The following is a 23734-nucleotide window of genomic DNA, read 5'->3' as shown; positions in this document are numbered from 1 at the left end:
AAGGCTATTAGTAAATAATCTTTCAATTGAAACTTTCCCCCGTCTTGATATGATTATGGTTATGAGTGAACTATATCAAGTCCATTTTCTATTTATTTTAGATGTATAAAATGTTTAACATTCTTGGCCAGGCCCAGTGGCTCATGCCTGGTGCCTCCCAGCACTTTGGAAGGCCAAGGCAGGTGAATTGCTCGAGCTCAGGATTTTGAGACCAGCCTGGGCAACATGGCAAAACCCAGTCTCTACAAAAAATACAAAAAATTAGCCAGACACGCTGCACGCTGGCACATGCTTGTAGTTCCAGCTACTTGGGAGGCTGAGGTGGGAAGACTGATGTAGCTGGGGAGATGGAGGTTGCAGTGAGCCAAGACGGTGCCACCGCACTCCAGCCTGGACAACTGAAGTCAAACCCTGTCTCAAAAAAAAAAAAGATTAACGTTATTTATAATTTTAAAATTTGAAATGTTTTTAATGCCAATATAAATTTACAGTCTTTCTATTTATATAAATATATTCTGTATCGTTAAAAGATAAAGTTTATTGTAATTAAAATTTACTTTGCAAATTTAAATTTCTAAATCATTTTGATAATTCACAAGATCTATGGGTTCTATAAGTCCACTTATAATTACCGCCTTTGGTATTATTATTTTGTTTATTGTATTTCAAATGCTCGTCCATAGATTCGAATTTAGTTATCTGTTAGGGCCACAAAAGTAAAAAGATTTTAAGCAATTAAGCTAATTTTATCAACCTAATTAAAAACTCTTCACATTAGGGGATTAAAGAGCGTTTGTAATATGAATACTCTTAAAAACATAAATATTTTGTTTGTAAACAGCAGAATCACTCTGTAAAGAATAACAGTTGTCTTCAAACAACATAGCAAGATTGTCATCTTCCTAGTTTTTTTCTATTTCAGGAACAATTAAAATACAATTTAAAAATGAGGCCATAGAACCATCCAAAGTCCAAACACATAACAAATTCAAAATATGCCCCCTGCTAAATTTTGGACACAATTAACCGTTAGAAAAACTCACGTGCTTTCAAATATTTCCATGTGGTTTCTTAGCAGGCTGTATCTTGCCTTCTATCCTGACTAATAACTGTTACAAGACAATTCTACTTGGTGATAAAATTTGTTTTGGCAGACCTGTGGCACGAGCAAGTATAGAACTGACCCAGGAATTGCCAAACCAGATCAGTCCACTAGTCTTTCAAATTGTATATACTGACCTCTGAGAAATCAGTATATGAATATACAATGTTTTAGGGAAAAAATACCTATTTATAAATACTCAGGATAATATTATTTTCACAAAAGCACATTACTTCATCACTCAGAACAATATACAGTTGATTTAAAACCTGACATTTCATGACCTGAGGCCTTTCTCTTATCTTTTCTTAGTTTATGGGAGAATAAATTATTTGAACTGACACCAAGTTTGAGGCCAGAGAAAGAAGCAGACTAATGTTTACTGAGTGCCAACCATGTCTGTGCCAAAATTTGTGCTGAATGCATTTGATCCTCACTAAATCCCTGATTAATAGGTATTCTTTTCCTCATTTACGAATGGAAAACAGAACCTTAAAGAGGTCGTGGAGGATGGCTGAGCTGCCATTTGAAACTCTGATTGCTCCTTAAAGAACATCATGCGACCAAACCAACAGAGCCTAGAGAATGGCCTGAAGGCTCGTGTGCAGTGAGTTATAATCCAGCTATTTGTTCTCTAAGCCTGTTGAATAAATAGCTAATTGGTTTGCACCCTTTCCAGCCTGCTTCATAGAAGCAGTGTTATGATGAAGGGCGCAGGTTTAAGAACCAGATCTTCTGGGTTCTAGTCCCAGGTCTGCCGTTTACTAGCTGTTACCTGGAACAAGTCACTTGTTCTGTTTCTGTGTTTCTTTAGCTGTGAAGTGGGGATAATAATACTATGTACCTCACAGGGTTATTTTGAAGATTAATGAATTAAAGTGAGGACATAAATGCTAAGACCTGTGGTTGGCATATATAAGCTCTAACTAAACGTTTTTTATTATTACTTGAGTTATATCGGGTGGTCTTACTGAGCTACTAAGTATAGCTGACATTTTTTCTACAGCATGCATGCTTCACTTTTTCCTATTTAAAATGGCTATAATTACATCATTTTTGTATAGCATTTTATATTATTCAAAGAACTTTTTCATCTTCTGTCATTAGACAATCTACTTTTCTGAAGCCCCATTTTCCTCGCCTGTAAAATGGCTTTAATTAATGATACTTACTTCATGGGCATCTTGGAGGGATAAAATGAGATCGTGTACGTAAAACATTTAGTGCAGTGACTTCACCTCGGGAAGTCAGTGAGGCAAGTGTTAAATTCATTCTGTATTTGAGGAAGTAGATAAAAAGCATCTTCGCCTAAAGTCGTGTAATGAGTTAGTGGTACATCTTCACACACAGCGGAGTAAACTGATTACTTGTTAATAAAGAAATAAATCAACATTAGAACTCTTTTTTTTTTCCTAAAAGGCTAGTGATCTCTCTATTTTCTTTTGCTGCCTGACATGGTATACATGGACATGCTGGTTGTAACATGAGTTTATTAATAAAAAACTCAGGAAGCTCTCTTTTTTGAGCCATGAGAAACTTGTTTTTGTTGACTTACAAAAGGTGTTTTAAATTTCACTGCACAAATTGCATGTTTCTGTATTCACTTCTTTGTGAACCATTCAGAGAAGGCTGGTTATTACCACCCTCTTCTACTACCCCAGTTTTCTATTCCATCTTTCATTTTATGTATAGCAATATTTACCTCCTTTAGTGAATGAAATCAAAAGTCAACATAATGTTGAAATTACTATATTAACAACTCAGAAATGTGCAATGACCACATAATAGTATTACGTTTAAAAAGCAGTGTTTTATAATAGAAAGTGTGATAGCTTTGGAGTCACACAGACCTGTGTCTCAATCTTGTCCCTAATACACGATACACACACACACACACACACACACACACACACACACGCGCGCGCGCGCGCACACGCGCAACTGACGGGGGTTGGGAGAGAGAGAGAAAGAGAGATTAATTTCTGCATTAGGTAATATGTTAAGGTCTTCTAAGCCTTATGGTACAGATCAGTGGCCAATGGTTTTTGAGATTGAATGATAAGAGATGGTTTTTTTGTTTGTTTGTTTGTTTTGAGACAGTGTCTCCCTTTGACACCCAGGCTGGAATGCATTGACATGAACATGGCTCACTACAGCCTTGACCTCAACTCATCCTCCTGCCTCAGTACCCCAAGCAGCTGGAACCAGAAGCTCACTCCACCATGCCCTCTAATTTTTTGAGATGGGGTTTTGCTATGTTGTCCAGGCTGGTCTTGAACTCCTGGGCTCAAGCAATCTGCCCTCCTTGGCCTCCCAAAATTCTGGGATTACAGTTGTGAGCCACCGCACCCAGCCAAGACATTTTTTTTTTTACTAAAAGTTTGCGAATCTTTTCAACTTGACTTGAAAACGTTCAATTTGAAAATGTTGTGTTGTACCACATAAAAATAATTACAAAAGATTCCGTCTGGACAAAAAGCACATTCATGACCACTGCTGATTGCTCAAGCATCTCTCTCGTTGTCTTCTTTCCTTTCTAATGAACAATAAAATTCTATTAATGACCATTTCATAGTAGAGATTTTTGACATATTTTTATTATTTTAGCTATGGATGATGTTAAAGATTGACATCATCTTTAGGTTGACAACACAAGCTAACAGAGCCCCTAAAACACTCTTCACTGCCTCATTCTGATATATTTTCATCATTGCCCATGTAAGAACCTGACATTAGCTCCTTAATGTAGTTGTTTATTTGGCCTCTTACCTTCCTCTTATGAAATCTAAAGACCATGGGAGCAAGGACCCAGTATATGTGTTCATGGACTTGCCCTATAAATTAGATTTACATCTGGGCAATGGTAAGCACTCAATATATAATCAATGAATTAATGACTGAAAGACTAGCCTTGGGCAGGATTTCTTTGGGCATATTGCATTTCCTCTTAAATCAATTATTATAGGTTCTGTTTGATACCACTCCCATGAAATATACTTTTGCTGTTAAGATTACTGCACCCCAAGGTAAGCTAGTACAATTATCTGCAAAACCTTGGCTTGTGTGACTTTAACATTCATTCTGTTTTTTAAGGATAATGGTTTTTAAATTTTAAATTGATTTTAAATTTACAATTCAATTTATATTAAAGATTCTTTATGGGCTACAAGAGATATACAAGAAGAGATGCCTCAAAAAGTATCTAGAAATGTATACTGGCATCCTACCCATTCAGCTACAAGTGTTAAGACTTAAATAAAGACACCTTTTGAAGATATATTTACATCACTTTTGCAGGAATTGATTAGTCAACATCTGTTTACTCTTTGTTTACTGAGTCACTTAATGTATTGGAAACAGCAAAATTTTGAGAGATTTTTATATTCAAATTTTGCTTCCTCATAGTTGTAGAACTTGTGAAAATCATTTGCTTGTCTAAATTTCAGACTTACACCCTGTAAGACAGAAGTACCACTTACTCTCAGGGTTGTAAATAATAAGCAAAAAATATATGCCTAGCATACAGTGGATACCACACAAAGATTTGTTAAATATTACTGAATAAGAAGAGCTGAACCTAGTCCTTGGAAAGCTGCGCACCTCACGGTAGGTCTAACCTCAGTCTCAGTTTATGAATGGTGAGGGAGAAACAAGTGCAGCTCGTGGTTTCTGACCACAATGACAGGCAGGGGAAATGGATATCAGACAAATTGAAATATTAAAAATAAAAAATGTATGATACCTGGCAAATATGAGCTACAGACAAATGATATTGAAATTCAGGAAGTCAGAGAAGGAAATAAATCATATCTACCTTAATATTTGCAATAGTAAATGCTAAAAACAGCTTTGCATTTTGTCCAGGACAATGGCAGTGGGTTGCTTACTGCTTACTTGAGCACATCGCTGAAAACTCTACCGCACAAGCAGAGTGAAGTCAAGTGGTGTTTGCGGGTTCATTCGAAAATAACAGTGTGCACATTGCAGCAGAGGAACTTCTAGGATGTAAATTACTTGAGTGTATCAGTCTTCCTGGAGCCATGGTCTGGCCAAATATCTATCCAAAGAGACCATATGTCAGGACCAATAAAACATCCTTGAGAAAATGTTTTCTGGATGTTTCTGGAACACCCAGCATGTGGGCCTATTTGTTTTCTCCTTAATGGAGAATAGATCACAGTCTAAGGCCTCTTGCTCAGAACTGACAAACGCTAAAGATTTCAGATACCTAACTCGCAATAAAAGGAACAATGTGTAAAATCATACCTTTCTCTCAGAAGTAAGAAAGGAAGGGCCTTTCACCTTGATTGCCCATTGGGAGAAGCCCAGGCTCCCTGCCTTTTTAGTCATTAGTTCAGATGTGTTGGGCAAGGCACTTTGAAGAATGAGATAAGTTGTCAGTCTGAGTTTTCTTTTTTGAGATAAGAATTTTTAGGTTACCTGAAGTGATCTCTGGAAATGTATAAGAGTACACTTTAATGTATTTTTTTCATCCACAGAGGACTTGCAATCTAACGTATAAGCAAAAATACCAAAACGCTTATGATAAAGCTGAGGAAACTTGAGTCTTGTTTTTCCTCATCAGTTCTCTATGCACCATATAGTGTAATCAGCTTTTTCAGAGGATATCTCCTACCATCTGCATCTGCAGTGAGATTCAAAGCAACAATTTAAAATCACTGTTTCAAAATTCAGGACTTACGACAAGCCACTAGTTTTGCATAAAGTTGTATTTACACCCCTCCCCCTTGTCTGTCTTTTTCTTTCTCTCTTGCACTTATCTATTTATTTTTGCAAGATTGTCATTTGCAATATCCAATATGATATGTAAGGTTAGGCTTAACTGACATTTCTTAATTGTTAAATATTGGTTCAAGTGAATGGAGCAAAAAAAAATCATCCACTTTTCAGATAAGTTATAACCTATGTTCATTGTCGTTAATATAGCACTAAGCCTTTACTCAAAACTGAAGAAAAGCTAACGTGTTGGCTAACAACTGTGTTAATCAAGTACTGAATCACTTATCTTTTGAGTGATAGAAGTTTAGTATTAGGGAAACCAAAATTCAAATCTCAGTTCCTCATTCACCAGCTGTGTAGCCTTGAGAAAGTTGCTTAACCTTTGAAAGCCTCGATTTTCTCACATGAAAGAAAGCTGTCTTGCAGAGATGTTATGAATGTCAGAAAAAAAAATTATAAAAATTGCTAGCCCAATGTCTATAACATTTTAGCTGCAGTTAGTGGTAACCAACTTATTATTGTCAGTTTTGTAAAATTAGTAAGTTTTCTGATAATTAAAATAATATTGTAACTATATAAAAAGTATCAAAAAGCATGTAAAGAGATGAGAACACATGGACACAGGGAGGGGAACATCACACACCAGGGCCTGCCAGATGCTGGGGGCAAGGGGAGGGAGAACGCTAGGACAAATACCTAATGCATGCAGGGCTTAAAGCCTAGATGATGAGTTGATAGGTGCAGCATATCACCATGGCACATGTATACCTATGTAACAAACCTGCAGTTCTGCACATGTATCCCAGAACTTAAAGTACAATTAAAAAAAAAAACAAAAAACCAAAAAAAAGCATGAAAACAATTAAATAAATTATCTCAAATACCACTTTCTAGAAATAAGCACTCTTAACATTTTCCAATAGATCTGTATAGGTTTGTTTCAATGCATATGTTTATGAACATTTTAAACTACAAAAGGATACTATTTATACTGTTGTTATATACTTCTATCACTTTATTATGAACAGCTTTTCATTGTTAATATAGACAACTTATATAATCATTAACTGCTATACAGCAGTCCCATTTTGGGATGTACCAAAATTTTTAATAAACGATTCTCCTAAAGTGGACAGCTTTTTAAAAAAGCACTATGTATGTTTAGAGAAAAATAGATAGAAAAGGATAAGATTTCCAATTAAAAGAATTTTTCAAAATATTAAATTGAAATTAAAGCAATTACATATCATGACCAATTCTCTGTTTGGGAATGCAAACAGAGTTTAACATCAGAAAATCTACAAATGCAATTCTTACTTTAATATATTAATGGATGCAATTTGTATAATCATCTTACTTGATGGAGAATAAAACATTTTTTCTGATTCAATGCTTTATAATAAATGAACCTCAGAAATATGGACTAGAAGGGATCTTATTTAAACAGATAAAAAATGTCTACCCAAACCTACTACAAATAACATATAATAGTGAAACCATAGAATCATTTCTTTTCAAATCACTGCTTAATTCAACACTGCGTTGGGGACCCTAGAATGCACAGTAAAACAGAGGAAATAAACTAAAATATATAGACTGGACAGATAGACTCATATTTGTTTTAATTCAAATATGTGAATTTCTACATAGAAATTTCAAGACCTATACATTATTAGAACTATAGAAGAGTTTAGCAAATTTGCTTCTTATATGACTAATTTTTAAAATCCAATAATGTGTTCCTTTACTTCAGTCAAAAAAAGGCTTGAGGCCGAGCGCGGTGGCTCATGCCTGTAATCCCAGCACTTTGGGAGGCCGAGGCGGGCGGATCACGAGGTCAGGAGATCGAGACCACGGTTAAACCCCGTCTCTACTAAAAATACAAAAAATTAGCTGGGCGTGGTGGCGGGCGCCTGTAGTCCCAGCTACTCGGAGAGGCTGAGGCAGGAGAATGGCGTGAACCTGGGAGGCGGAGCTTGCAGTGAGCCGAGATTGCGCCACTGCACACCAGCCTGGGCGACAGAGCGAGACTCCGTCTCAAAAAAAAAAAAAAAAAAAAAGACTTGAGAGATTTAGTATAAAATACCTCTAAAAGAAATCAAAATACTTAGGAATAAAAACAAAAAAAATATGCAAACCTCCTAGGGAGAACATTTTAAAACATTCTTAAAATATATGAAAAGAAGTTCTTGACATATGGAAAGAGATCTCATGTTCATGGAAAGAGATTCAATTTTGTAAAAATGTTAATTATGTCTCATTAATCTATGAAGTTAATTTAAGTTCAATAAATATAAGTTCACCTCCCCCTCATTATATTTGAAAGCTGATTCTAAAATGTATATACATGACCAAAAATCAAGATTAACTAAGGCACTGTAAAAATATATATGTTAGACATTTAATTGCTATGGAATTAGCATTCAGAACTTACAGATAATATCTATAGAATAATACCAAAAAGCGAACCATACTGTGGGAAAATGAGTGAAGGGCATGAATATACATTTCTCAAAAGAGGAAAATCATTGGCTAATTGCATGAAAATATTCTCAACTTTATGAGATACTTAAGGAAGTCATATTAAGATATATAATTAATACTCATGTAAATTAAAAAATATATCTTTGGTAACATTTAAGAATTATTAAGTACAGAAGAGGTAGAACAGTAGGATTCTCAGATAGTTCTTAGGGAAATTTAAATTGGCACAAGCACTTTGAAGGGCTTTTTAACACATGTATTATTGAAGACACACATACTCTCCTACCCAATGATTCCACACATACGCACACCTCAGACTTCCAGTGAAAATTTTAAATGTATGCACTAAACGTATATAAAACTATTCATTGTAATTTTTTACAGCTGTTTACAAATTAGAAACAATATTAAATGTTTATCAACGGATTCGCATATATCATTAAAAGATTGAGGAAGAAATTGTGAAAAGAGACATATACGAAGATATTCTTGATATCTAATCAAAACCTACAAAACAGGCCGGGTGTGGTGGCTTATGCCTGTAACCCCAGCACTTTGAGAGGCTGAGGTAGGTGGATCACTTGAGGTCAGAAGTTTGAGACCAGCTGGCCAACATGGTGAAACCCTGTCTCTACTAAAAATATAAAAATTAGCTGGGCGTGATGGCTCATGCCTGTAATCCCAGCTACTTGGGAGGCTGAGGCAGGAGAATCACTTGAACCCAGGAAGGGGAGGTTGCAGTGAGCAGAGATTGCACCACTGCACTCCAGCCTGGGCAACAGGGCAAGACTCCATCTCAAAAAAAAAAAAAAGAAAAAAGAAAAAAGAAAACCTACAAAACAATACTAACTATGGTGTGTATATATATCTGTATACACACAGACACACACACGCACACACACACATATTAAATTATAAGGACAACATACAGGAATAAAAACACTCCAGTCCTGAGTGATTATTAACAGGAGGTAGGGCTGAAGAAGATATAAGGAAAGGAATGCAGTTAGAGAACACGTGTGATCGGCCTTATACTTTATTTTCTATGTTGGGTGGTAGTACAAGTGTTTATTATTTTGGTCTGAAGAGTTAACTTAAAAAAAGAAAATAGGAATGAATAATAACTGTGCATAAAATCTTAGTGGCTAAATTGTGGCGTTGAACAGAGTCTGAAGATCAGAGATACGTCCACTGAGTCAAGGTCTCCGTATTTCTGCTAAACTGCTTGGATGATAATTGCATTTGTTGACGAAAGCTATCAAGCATATTAGAAATCTTAAAGAACTTTCTCTACTTCAACTCCCTATAGCAGTTTTACTCTGAAATCACACTTGTGTTGATTTATTGCTGTTTAAAGTGAGTATTAATATTTTTAACTTCAATCGTAAGTTCTTTGAGTATGAGAATAATTTCTTCAACTTTTTTGTGTGTCTCTCACAGCATCTGGCAACATGTTGGGCATATGGGAAGCAGTTAAACGTTTTTGTTTTTGGATGAACACAAATATTCATGTTGTAATAAGACTTTACAATCAGGGCCTTTTCCTACATTAAATGCCTTTGGGTCTACTACTTACATAAGTGTAGACAGATATCCAGGTGGTTCAAAGAATGGGCTTTGGGGTCAGAATGCCTATGTTTAAATCCCGTCTTCACCACCCCGTTACTTGCTACAAAGAATTTAATCTTTTTGTTTCGATTTCCTCCTCTATCAAAATGGGGACAATAGTAATTACCTGACAGGGCTGTTGTGGTGAAGGTTAAATGGGATATACACTTTTTAGAAACTTAGAACAATGCTTGGATATACACTTTTTAGAGACTTAGAACAATGCCTCACACATGTGAAGTGCTGAGTATAATTGTCATTAATATTAATACAATTGCACCTATCATACTTCATTCCAATTGTTTGTCTCTCTCTTCCATCTTTGCTATTAGCTCTGTTAGAGCAGGAAACTACATCTGTCATGTTCACCTGGCTCAGCTTCAGATACCTAGTAGTCATTGAATAAATGCAACTTGAGTGACGGAGTGAGCTATGAAGTTTATTCTTTGGTGAGCTCAATTTAAAGTAGAATTTTTGTGACCACAGAGAATCAGCTTGGGCCAATTTTTGTGATCTCTTTCTCAATTAGTAGCAGTGTTTGGATTTTGAGTAAACAGAGGCCACTGCTGCTTACCCATTGCATAGTTTTTAACCCCTCATGCTTTCTGCCATGTTTTATGGGAAACATAATTACCAAAAAGAGATTTGGATTACTCTTGCTTTCTGGCATTTTGGAGAAAACAAAACTATTTAGAAGTTTTAAAATTTGGATCACCTTTATGGTTATAGGAATGCATAAGTACTTAGAACTGATCTTTCTATAAAAGGGTAAGTTTGGCCCAAAGACTGTGACCCTTGAATTTTTCTGTCTCTCCTTACTGTAATCAGCATTTATGATGATACAGCTTTCCCTTCCTAGAGGAAAGACGAAACACAATATTTCCCAGCTCCCTTTTTGTTTTGCTGGTTGCTCTTTGAAATATCTCATTATCATTTTGCCTTCAACTGCTGGGGAGTGACATTTGTTACATATGAACATGATATGTATCTCCCCAAGTTATTGTAAATTATGTTCACCCTCTAAAATATTTTGTGGAAGCAGATAAACATAAGGTATGTGTAAGCCACTGAGTTTGTTCATTCATTTATTTGTACATCATTATTCTTTTATGCATTCATGCATGCATGCATGCATTCAACAAGTATCTGTTGAAAGCTTACTATGTGCTTGTCTTGTGAGAGGGGGAAAGATAGAGGCCATTATCTCGTGGAGCTTATAGGCTGCAGGCCAGGGGGGAAGATACATACATATAGAACTGACTCTCTCTATATATCTATATTGCAGACTATATCTATATGTATATTGCAGACTTTGAGGAATAGCTCTGTAATGGCATGTGATATGAATACTAAAAGAGGCCTATTTTCTCGGAAAAGTTTTACCTGAAGATAACACTTTCCAGCTGAGATCTGAGTAGATCTAGCTATCTGAGGGTAGAAGGAAAAGTGTTTTAGGAAGAAGAAACAACGTTCACAAATGGACGATTTTAAGAAATTGGAAGGAGAAGAATAAATGAACAGCAGGGGGACATTATGCCGAAGAGGCGAGCTCCTGCCAGGTCATGTTCAATCTTTCCAGCCAGTTCTATCCTAAGAACACTGGAAAAGCATTCACCAGTTGTAAACAGGCCTATGACATACTCATGACAAGAGCCCTGGTAATTATGTCAAAATACAATATTAATAGATTGGGGAGGAAAGGTCTTGTAAGAAGGAGCCTAAGATACCCGAAAGGTAATTTCTTGGGGGTAAATATTAACGGGTTTGCCATCGTCTACCTTTAGGTTCCAATCTTATAGAGTACAAGCTAGGTCTTAGGAGCGTCTTCTTCTTCAGTACGCTAAAAAAACTAAGGAGCAAGACTCAGACTTGGATATTCCAGCACGGGACTACTGAATACCTTGGGGATACAAGGTCTGATAAATAGTAAAAGAGAGTTTCTGCCCATGCAGCCAGATGTTAGTCTATTACGTGTTCTCAGCAGAGTATGTCTCCCCCTCCATAGGCCTTCATGTATTCTCTTTCAACTGTTCAGAAAATCTTATCTTTCTCCCCAACAATCTGCCTCCCCCTTTTTTCCCATCGAATTTCATCTCCTTTGGGTGAAAGGTCACCTGCTTTGATCAGGTCAGATCAAACTGTACCTTCTAGGAAACCAGGAAAACTTTTCCAACTATCAAAACTACATATAGGTTAGATATCCTTGAGGTAGGCTCATGTGGCATCTAATGCGTTTTTGTTTTCATTCGGTAGCACTTGACATTCAGCACTGTGATTTTTGGTCTGTCTTATGCTACTAGGCTATAAGCCAAATTAGAAATTTGTCTCCTTAGTATCCCTTTTGCCTACATCAATTTCCTGTAAAAATGCTTCATAAACACTTTTACAATTCAGAATAAAAGGAAATGGGGTAATGATACTACTGTGAACACCATGATCATTCTGTGAATTGACTGCTTTCTATGACTATATAACTCCGAAGAATGTTATGGTCATTTTATAACGGAATGAAAACATTGCAGTGTTTGTGGTGGTTTTGACTTTCTTTAAGAAAATGTTGGCCGGGCGTAGTGGCTCACGCCTGTAATCCCAGCACTTTGGGAGGCTGAGGCGGGCGGATCACGAAGTCAGGAGATCGAGACCATCCTGGCTAACACGGTGAAACCCCATCTCTATTACAAATACAAAAAAAATTAGTCAGGCATGGTGGCGGGCGCCTGTAGTCCCAGCTATTCGGGAGGCTGAGGCTGGAGAATGGCGTGAACCCGGGAGGCGGAGCTTGCAGTGAGTGGAGATCGCGCCACTGCACTCCAGCCTGGGCAACAGAGCGAGACTCCGTCTCAAAAATAAAAATAAAAAAAAGAAAAGAAAATGTTATGGAAGTTAGTTTCTGACCTGGAGCTTAAAGTAGCAGACAAAAGGGTCCTTTTTCTCTGTCAAAATATATGAAGATCCCAACTAAGAGATTTCATTCTAGAGATAGTTAATTCTGTGTCTGAAACATTTGAGGTAGAATAAAAGGCAGTTTCTAAATCGTGTTCTTGCCTGTTAGTCCTATGCACCGGGCTAGGTTTTCATGATCTTCTTTTCCACATCTCCTCTCTGTTCTCTGACCCAGGGACTACGAACATTTTTCCCCCTCACTTTTTATAGTTAATGCGGTATTTGGAACCACAACTTCTTTAATCTGTTAACTCTACTTACTTGTCTATATTATCAACATTGTATCACAAAGATGACTGTATTACACAATAGAGGAATATGTCAATATTTACTCAGTGTATATAATAATGTGTTTATCCATAAAGATAAGATGAAGTGTTAAAGGCAGCTCCAAATTAAGATTAATTAAGAAAAATGAAAGAGAATTATAATGGTTTTGGATTGGGTGAGCTCACACAGGAAGAAAGTAATATACATTATAAACATTTCTTAGACAGTATTTGAAAGGGAAATCTGACTTGATAAAAATATAATCATATTTTTAACCACCTAGTTAACTTATATTTGTTTTATTTTATTTTTTAGAGGCAGGGTCTTACCCTGTGGCCCAGGCTGCAGCGCAGTGATGTGATCATAGCTCACTGCAGCCTCAACCTCCCAGGCTCCCGTGATTCCCCTGCCTCAGCCTCCCTAGTAGCTGGGACTATAGGTGTGCACCACCATGGCTGGATAATTTGTTTTTTAAAATATCTGTAGTGGCCAGGTGTGGTGGCTCATGCCTGTAATCCCAGCACTTTGGGAGGCCGAGGCAGGCGGATCACCTGAGGTTGGGAGTTTGAGACCAGCCTGACCAACATGGAGAAACCCCATCTCTGCTAAAAATACAAAATTAACTGGGCAAGGTGTCACATGCCTGTAATCCCAGATACTCAGGAGGCTGAGGCAGGAGAATCGATTGAACCCGGGAGGCAGAGGTTGCAGTGAGCTGAGATCATGCCATTGTACTTCAGGCTGGTCAACAAGAGCAAAACTCCATCTCAAAAAAAAAATAAATAAAGAAAGAAAGAAAGAGAAAAAAGAAAAAAAAATAGAAAATATTTGTGGCGATGAGGTCTGTCTATGTTGCCTAGGCTGGTCTCAAACTCCTGGCCTCAAAATGTGTTTGGATTACAGGCATGAGCCACTGCATACAGCCCATGTATTTTAAATAAATGACTAAGAGTAGAGTGGGGCAAATACAATATGATACAATGGAAAGAGTATTAGATGAGGCATTTCAGTCCCCATGAGGACACATCATTGCTAGTTATTAAGCTTCATATAGTATATTTTATAATTCATAAAGCAAAACTACTATAATGTCAAGCAATTTTCTTTTCTAACTAGTTTAAGATACTGGAGGTTCAAAATATTTTTACTTCAAATGAGATCCAAATTTTAAAAAATAATCTTAAAACCACCATTAGCAACAACAACTTGGCTGGGCTTGGTGGCTCACGCCTGTAATCCCAGCACTCTGGGAGGCTGAAGTGGGTGGATCACCTGAGGTCAGGAATTCGAGACCAGCCTGGCCAACATGGTGAAACCAACCCCGTCTCCACTAAAAATACAAAAACTAACTGGGTGTGGTGGTGCATGCCTGTAATCCCAGCTACTCAGGAGGCTGAGGCAGGAGAATCGCTCAAACCCTGGAGACAGAAGTTGCAGTGAGCCGAGATCGTGCTACTGCACTCCGGCCTGGACAAAAGAGTGAGACTCTGTCTCAAAAAAAAAAAAAAAAAAAAAAAAAGGAGAAAAGCATCAACAACTCAACTGCCATCAAACAGGAGGAAGGGGAAAGGGGGAGTGCATTTTTAATGGGCACAGAGTTTCAGTTTGTGGAGATGAAAAAGTCCTGGAGATAGCTGGTGGCCATGGTCACAGAATGATGTGAATGTACCTAATGCCACTGAACTACAGATTTAAAAATGATCAAAATGGCAATTTTTTCTTGTACATTTTACCCCAATAACAAATACTGAAAGCCTACTGACAGGTGATTGCTGCGAGGAGGCTATGTATGTGTATGCATCTCTCTTAATTCATTTGACAAGAGTCCATTCGGACTGGCTCTGAGGACTTTTTCGTATATTTTAAACATTGGTATAAGTTGATGTTGACTTATGTTGGTAACAATTGTCACATGAAAAAGCCTGTTTTAGACAAAAAGTGAACGGTTGTACGAGCGTGTTCTGCTGCAAAATTTCCAGAAGAAAAAGAAATCATGGATATTTTAAAAATTTCCTTTCCCCCTCATTTCCCTCTCTTTTGCTTTCTATGTGTGGTGAAAAAGAAAGCTATGAACTGAGGCTGATTTCTGAAGATGCTGAAGATACTCATAAAGAAACAGAACAGGAAGGAAAATTAGCTGAACATTAGGCAAGAAATCAACAGACATGGGTTCTAAGACTTCCTTGGTCATTTATTAGCCCAGTCTCTAGGTGTCCCTGAGCATCCGTTTTTTTTTGTTTTTTTTTTTTTTTCAACATAAAGTGGGGGAAATTATGCTTTTCCCATTTGACTTACAATGGGTTACTGTATGTAATCATGTTTTGTAGATTGTAAAGTGTTCTAAAAATTTAAGGTGGCATTATTGTATCCACTGGCACTACAATAAACAATTGCTTTCACTAATGATTTCCATGGTATAAAAGGAATGAAGAATCTACATGAGGAGCGTTGCTCCGTTCTGTGTTGATTATATGCCAGGTTATGTCAGCCTAGGGATGAGTTGAAGCAGAGAGGCTGCTACAATTTGGCTTTTTGATTTCCCTTATGATTTCTCTCTCTCAATCTGTGCACTGAGCAAGCAGCTCTCTCAAGAACCCTTGAATACAAATTGATATATATTCAGAAGAGATAGGTTTTGAGTTATTTGAACTCCAGTTATTTTTGGACAAAATTCATTTGAAAAGAGAAAATAATAACAAATGATTATACAAGTAAGAGGACTAAACATTCATTTATGAGAAATAAAGTGGAATGCAGTAATTGTGTTTCCACTAAATAGTTGCTTTTGTAATATTTAGAGGGTGATGTGCAACATGCTGCTGGCCTGCTTTAAAGAATGCATGTGAAATACAAGCTATAATGCAAGAAACAGATGCTATGGATAATGAGGATGTGAGCTATTTTTCATTAAAGGCAGAGAGTTACAGTTATGTCTGCGTGTGTGTCCTTGTGTGTGTGTGTGTGTCTCTGTGTGTGTGTGCTTGTGTGTGTGTTTCTCTCCCTCTGTGTGTGTGTGCTGGCTGATTTGGAGATGAAGACAGAGGCAAGGATCCTTTCTTTCTACTCTAGGAAAGGTTTATGCTCCTTGAAAGAGATACTGTTTATTTTCTTGCTATACCTTTTGTGAAGTATTGAGACTCTTGGACTGTGCCCTGTCACTCAGTAGGCTGAAGTACAAATGCTAATTTATTGCCAGACTGCAGCATTGTGATTTGCATTCCAAATCAGCTTGCAGATTCCCATTATAAATTGCTATCCTCTTGTTTCTTATCTAAAATTTGTTCCTCCCTTACATCACTCTTCTCATTCCCTAACACTGACCTTTAAAGAAATTCCCTTTCAAGAGATTCTCATTGGAAATCAGCAGCTTTCGTGGGCTAAAATCGTAACAATAAATAACAAAGACATCAATAGGGTTTTTCCTTCCAGTGGTTTTCTCCCTTTTACTTAAGAGTCATATGGCACTAAGTAAAATAATTACTTAAAACATGTATCTCTCAGGCTTAGAGCTTTATACTCACTCCTTTGACAGCCACGCTTCTATTTCTTTTTAAATCTCAAAGGTGTGGGATTACAAGTCCTGTCTTAGTAATAAACTTTTGCAGATAAACCCTGAGATGGTGTAACTGCATCCTTTCTTGGCACCTTAAATCAGATTAACTAAATACTTAGTGAGGAGAGAAAAGGAAAACACAGTTTTTTGCAACGTATCTGACTGGGTGAGAAGCCACTGCTGCAGCATAAAGAACCGACGGGAATCTGGGCTTTCCCACTCTGGAAGCGAAGGGGGGAATTATGGGTTGGTGGTCGGCTTCATGTTAGGAGGACACCCCTCCATCTGTTCACAGCTCAGCCTGTTTCCAATTTAAAGCCCAGATTTCAAATACAAACCTCAATTTCTTTTCCCCATTTTAAATGCAAAGCAAGACTTGTGAATCATAGTGTCTCTGCTCCTGGGATTCAGACCAAATTTCCCCTCAAAATTCTCGGGCTATTTGTTTGAATACCTGCTTACAGTGGTACACAATGGGTAGCTTTGAGAAGAAAAATTGATAATCTTCACGGAAGAGTAATTTGAATGAAATTACACTTGACAGCCCGTCTCCAAGCAAACAAGAGGAACGAGGGAGCCTGAGCTAAGCTCTGAGGACTTGCCCAAGCCACTGCTGTTGGAGCTTCCCAGGAAAAAAAAAAAAAAAACACACCAGTTTTTCCAACATCTAATTGAGCTTTTGATTAATTCCGTGTACCAGATTCTACTGAAGAAAGGTAGCCATGGAAGAGAATATGGAAGAGGGACAGACACAAAAAGGTACTGTGCTAAAAAGCGTTTATTTGTAACTAAGTAATTATTTTGCAGTTTCCTTGTTTGCTTTAGACACTTGCCAGTAAGGCTAATGAATGTTTCTCTCTTGGAAGGCATTTTGTTCCTTCCTCTCCTTTAGTCTGTTCCTCACTTGCAGTAATGTCTGGCACGAACGTTGTCATTATTTGCAAATCTTTCAGATATAAGTACCGAAATGCAGAGTCGAGTATTAGTGAGAAGAGCATTGCGGTATTGTAGTGAACTATTCCTTAGACCACTCTTTGTTAACCTTCATTTATTTCGTGATTTCACGCTTGCTGAGCTGGGTCAGGGATCCCTAGTGTGAGCCACAAATACAATATTTGGAGTTAGTTAAAAATTTGGTGATGGAACCATTATCCATACCTTTGCATGGACATCTGACAGAACAAAGACCAAGACTATTAATTATCTTTCGATTGGTGCACCTTTTTAAAACAATCTTTAAAAACTAAAAACTAAAAACGAGAATGCAGTATAGGTTTAAGTAGATGGAGCAAAAGTTCATAAATTTTCAGGGTGTATGGAAGCGTTAAGATTTTCCTTTCTATATAGTTGACTGCAATCAACTTCTGAGTAATAATGTTAAAGGAAATTTTTCGATGTGTTTTTAAAGCTTGTCTAGGTATATCCGGCTGTATGAGTTAAAGCGAAATTGCCATTTTTGCAGGTTGAAATGGTCAAATATTGGTAATTTGGAATGATTCAATCAACTCGAGAATTGTTTTAATGTGTCAAATGGTAGCTTCAGAGGGAGCTAGCTTTCACCCCAGATAGGCAGCTTTTCTCTCGTCTGCTGTCGGGCTTATGTAATGTCAGAGAAAATGGTCTCATTTTCTTAGTACTGAAACAGTAACACAGGTAATACTACATAAAGGTAATATTCAAGAGTAGTGTTGAAAAACATTCAGCTATCAAAGTTAATTTCAAATGTGTATAAAGGCACTTATTTTAAAAAACTGTATTTTATGTGATAAAATATATAGGGTGGAAGCACAGTATAGTTACCACATTTTTAGCCATTTAGCTATGCTGGGTTTCTTCTCTTAATGTACACACACACACTTTGAGGCATATATGGTGCATACACACACACACACGTAATAAAGGACCATTGATATTAAATATATAAAGGTTTTATATAAGCAAGAGATAATAGATAAGTTCATTTCCCAGTTTTAGTCCTTAGTACCCTTATTAATGATAATCTGTAATACAAACACAAAAATCTACGTTAATAGCATGTGATCTATTTTTAAATTTAAAAAACCTCAGCTCCCTTTATTATATGCATGAATAGCCTAAGTGTTCATCAGTGATTGTAAATGGGACATTTTAATGGTAATTTCTGTTCTAACAAGGCATCTCAGTGGACTATTTTAATTTAGAATAAAATACCTTATGACAACATCTTTTTTGTAATACCTAATAATGATACTTATTGGCCGATCAATTTGCTGAAGGAAAGATAAAAAACATTTTAAATAGAGGAATGATATTCATTACACTAAACAAAACCTTGAGTTAAATCATGGATTGTGGTAACAGGTTGAATGTGTCTGAGCAATCCTTGGTAGATGCAGGAACCAAGAAAAATGATGTAATTAGTTGTGATGTTTTTTTCCCAGGTAACACTGAAAAGCTTTCTTTTATGGGGGTGGAGGTGGCCATGCCGTGAGGGGAAGATTTCTGTCACAGTGGGTTTTTCGTCATTAATATATGCACCAGCAACAGTGGTGGAAAGCAATTTTAAATCAGAAAAAATGTTTGGTGGTCTATCAGTTTGTAAATGTATATGAATACAATATTTATGATTTAGTTTTTTTCTTAATTAAGAAAAGAGGATTTAATTTTCTTCACTCTTGATCTTCTGTTCTTCTCAACTACGCCTATGACACCTTTTCTATATAAGTTTGTTGTTAGAAAGTTACATTTGAATGGAAATGCTCTTGTCGATATGTGCGTGGGTTGTAACTGTGAAATTACTGAAGGAACAATTTGACAAGCAGACAAAATCGTTAGAGATTTTTCAAGAGTTTAGGTGGAGAGACTTAATGATCTATCTAAAGCAAAGCAGCATTTTGTGTTAGTTCTTAACCTGTTTTTCCTAAACTGCATAGGATTTTCTTAAACAGTAATTCAGATAACACAGAGTTTTCTTCCATTTGCAAGAAGTAAGTGGTTTTCAGTCTTTTCTTAAAATTTAGACCTTGTCTTTCCTGTTACATGTCACCAAGACTTAAAATTCACATCAGTGTTTACTCATATTACCTTGCAAATACAACTAGAATGTAAAATTGAGTGGTTTCGTGAATTAATTGCAATTTCATATGTTTGAAAATATATATACTTGATGCTTAAGCACTTAAAAAGATCATCCATAAGAAATATATTTTTCTTCATAGTGAGAGCCCACTCCCCTCTCTAGCTTTAAAAGACAATTGAGAATAGTCCTAACTTTCATCCTAATTTAAGTATATGTGTTCAGCCAGAGAGAGGATAATATTAAAAGTATGGGTGACTTCACCCACCAGCCATTCTGTTCAATGAGCCCATGCTTGATGTGAAACTGAGATGGGGATCATTAATCTGTTGCTCCATCAATTTCTGCCACCCTCCCCAAAGGTGAGTATCTCATTCTGCTGAGGGGAGTCTAGTATTTTAAGAAACATATATTTTTTTGGTAAAACATGGCCTCTAAATGAAAGCCATTTACTTCATCTTGTGTTCAGCCAAAACAATGGTATTCTAGTATAGAAAAAAAAAGGAAAAAAGAAAAGAATGTTTTGAATTTGGTCTTTACTATGGCCATAATAAACCTAGAATCATCTGTCACCAAAATCAAGAGCCATTGTCACAAAATCATGGCAACAAGGACCCCAATTACTGCAGAGGGGTTGAGCAAAGTGAATAAAGATATTTTTATGAAGATTTAACAGGTATGCATTTATGACTTGTAGCCATGCAACTGTTTCTAGAACATTTTGCCAAATCTTATGAGAAAATATGTAAATGATTTTTGGGTTTCTAATTAGGAGTGAATTGGTGAATACACATTCGGGTCGCCAGACAAGTGGGTGACCATCTCTTCATGGACAGCCCTAATGAAGGCCTTGCTGAATTAGGAGGGGTTCACAGAGGAAGGCTGATGAATCAATAAGTAAAGGGAGTAACAAAACTGTATAGAGATAAAAAAGAAAACAGCAATGGACAGAAAGAGCCAGCAGGTTGGAGTCTTCATAAATTGGCTGAACTGTTCAAACAGCCAAAACCCTGATGGCTTTAATTTCTGAACATGAACATTTTATGAAACAGGTCTCAAAATTACATGGAATATACCAGAAAGTTTTGATCAGCACAAAAGATAACAGCCACAGTGTCACTCACCATATTTTTCTAGTGTAATAAACCAGCAGCTTATATGACTCTGTGCTGTCAATGTCAACCACTGACTTTTCCAACACCAAAGCCCCGCCTACCATCGCCTCAGTGGAATCAATTCTTGGTGACTCTCAGGGACTGGGTCACTAGCAGATGTAGATGATTGAGCTGAATGTGATCAAATGACCAGTTCCATCATTTCAAACAGCAATATACAGCCAAAGTTCAATGGTCATTGTTCATCCTTAGCTCAGTAGCACTAACCTATTTGTCATTTCAGCATATCTTTAACTTATTAAAACCAACAAGAATACATAAATGAAAGGAGAGGGTACAGGTTAATTTTCTTTGTTTTTCATATCAATGTTAATGTTGATCTATCTCATTATTTAAAATACTGTACAATTGTTGACAAGAGACCCCTTCATCATATACTTCATACATTTATACACACATATTACTATAAAGGAATCTATGCACAAAAGGATATACTGTATATTGTACTTAATATACAGTATATTTAATATACAGTACAGCTTATAGGCTGACTAAAAGTCTCTTCAGACATTTTTTGTGTGTGTAAGATTATTTTTATCTTGAAAGATGACTCTAGAACCTAACCTTTCCTTAAGCAGACATCATCCCTGAAGAAGAGACACCACTATAATCAACGAAAGAAAGAGGCAGCTTTGGCTTTAGGAGACTAGGAAATATTGGCCAACCTATATTGCCCGGTGACTTCAGTGCCAGACACTGGCCTAAGGACTTTACCTAAATGAACTCATTGGCTCTTCACAATAACCTTAAGTGGTACTAATATTGAGGAAAATAAATATCTAATAGGTTAATTGACTAGACCAAAGTCACATAGTAGTAAATAGTAGAGCTGGGCTCGATACAATCAGAATGAGTCCAGGTTCTGAACTTTCAACCTCACCCTCTACACTAGATGTCCACAGCTGCCTGCCTGGCAGCCACACTCCTTCGAAGGACTGCCTCCCCAACATGCTTCCATCGCACTCATCAGCTATGATCTATAATTTATGATTGTGTTCCTTACCACCAACTCTGGCTTCTTTTTCTTTGCCAGATATGAAAACTTTTTCAAGGGCAGCCAATCTGTAAGTGCACTAGCAATCTACGACTTGTAAGTTGTGAATTGAATCCAAAAAGATGAATTGGTTCAATTGGCCTTCTTTCTTGAGAACTGGGAAAAGATGACTCTCAGTATGCTCTGAGGATCTCTTTATCCCACAGCAAATTTTCATAATAACTATGCTGCCCCATCTTTCATCTACTCTGGGTGAATCTCTATTCTTTGCAATCAAAAGACCTCTAAATAAAACAAATCTTCAGATCCTTTTAGGAGTCTTACATAAAGAGGCTTAGTGCTAAGAAATTTTCCCTGAGTTTAACCTGGTGAGTCGAAGCTGAATCAACTGTATATTTAATGTATTAAATCTCAACTTTGACACCACTCTTTGGTATATTCTTGATGATTTTGATTTTTTTCCCTCACTGATCTTTGATTTTTTACAATTTAAATAAATTCGTCCCTAAATCATTGCCTACCAGTAAGTATTGGTAGTATAATATTTGGAGAACTATTGCAAAGAAATTAAAGAGACAGAATGTGTCTGGTTTATTAATAGATTTATAGTCCTTAATATGTCATTGAAGTCTGTAGACTAGTGGCTAAGAAAATAACAAAAACAACATCAAAAATCTTTAAGCAGTCATTTAAGTGTAAGAATTAATAATTTGCTTCTTAGCTGTTGGCTACTTACAGACCTATGAAAAGGGAACTGGTTTTATCCATCTAGTGGACAGACTTCATCTCAGCAAATACTGTCACAAATCATCTCTTCAGCTGCCATTTCTATATTTGGATAACAAGGCTAGAAGAAACATAGAGTATCAGATTTTATAAAGCATATAGGAAAAATCTGTCCTAAGATTTGACAGCTATGCTTTTACTAGCATTGTGCTTAACCTGAAGTGTCCTCCTGGGTATAAGAAATTACTTTTACCCCTTGGTATTTTCAAATGTAGTTCTACAACATCTGTCAGTAGGGAAAATTAGTTATATTTTTAATAAAGTTCAATAGATATTCGTAGAACTTCTGCATTGTTGTGGTTATTATGTCTGCTGTGGTTTAGATAGAACATTTTAGGATTTTGTCATTTTATATTTTCCTTGGATCAGTTGCTAATTATGGTTTCTTTTAGTGTCTGTGGTACTGTTTATCTCAGAGATCCAAAATATCAATAACACATTTCTAACATCTTGTTCGGATGAAGGATATGAATAGATTTTTCACAATGTCATTAAAATGAGTGAATTCACCTTTTCAAATGAAAGTGCTTGATATAGTTGCTTCATTAATTCCTTGAATTAAAGTTTAAATATTTAAAGAGACTAAATGAAAAGTACAGCATGATAGATAGATAGATATTGATAGTGTCCTTGGAGTGATGACTTCTAAGAAATGGTTTTTAGAAATTAATTATTCCTTAATTCATCAGAAGACAATGGCTCATAAGGGATTCATAGGATACAAGAGATAACTTCTAGTTTGTCCATTGCGAACTCCATTTTCCCCCAAGCAAAAACCCCTCCCCACCATTCAAAATGTTTGACAGTTTTCTTTTTCATACATCGAAGGCAGACTGCCTGGCTTACTTTCAAAAATCCTTTTGGATAGCATCCATACTAACAAGTGGCACAGCTGTGGATTAGCTGATATTATAAAAATAATTCATGTTTTTCCACGTGCTTTCAAGTTGTGACCATTGTCTTGGATATTCTTAATCCAACAGTAACTTACTTCTTTGTACTGTGAACAATACAAAGAAAGAAA

General features: G+C 36.5%; 1 protein-coding gene across 4 annotated transcripts in view; it reads left to right on the top strand.

Annotated features, from left to right (window-relative positions):
• The window catches only part of GPM6A (glycoprotein M6A), a 371158-nt gene that overhangs the window by 166313 nt on the left and 181111 nt on the right, over positions 1–23734 (top strand). The window contains exon 1 of one of the 4 annotated variants that reach the window (XM_058436900.1): positions 17340–17459. The exons of the other annotated variants lie outside the window; for them this stretch is intronic. Coding sequence (XP_058292883.1) covers positions 17423–17459 — 37 coding nt within the window. The 5' untranslated portion in view covers positions 17340–17422. Of the gene's footprint in view, positions 1–17339; positions 17460–23734 lie in introns of those variants that run through there. 4 annotated transcript variants of the gene reach the window in all.

Source organism: Hylobates moloch, unplaced genomic scaffold (assembly GCF_009828535.3).
Source record: "Hylobates moloch isolate HMO894 unplaced genomic scaffold, HMol_V3 SCAFFOLD_3, whole genome shotgun sequence".
Lineage (NCBI taxonomy): Eukaryota > Metazoa > Chordata > Mammalia > Primates > Hylobatidae > Hylobates > Hylobates moloch.
This window is presented reverse-complemented; position numbering and strand designations above follow the sequence as displayed.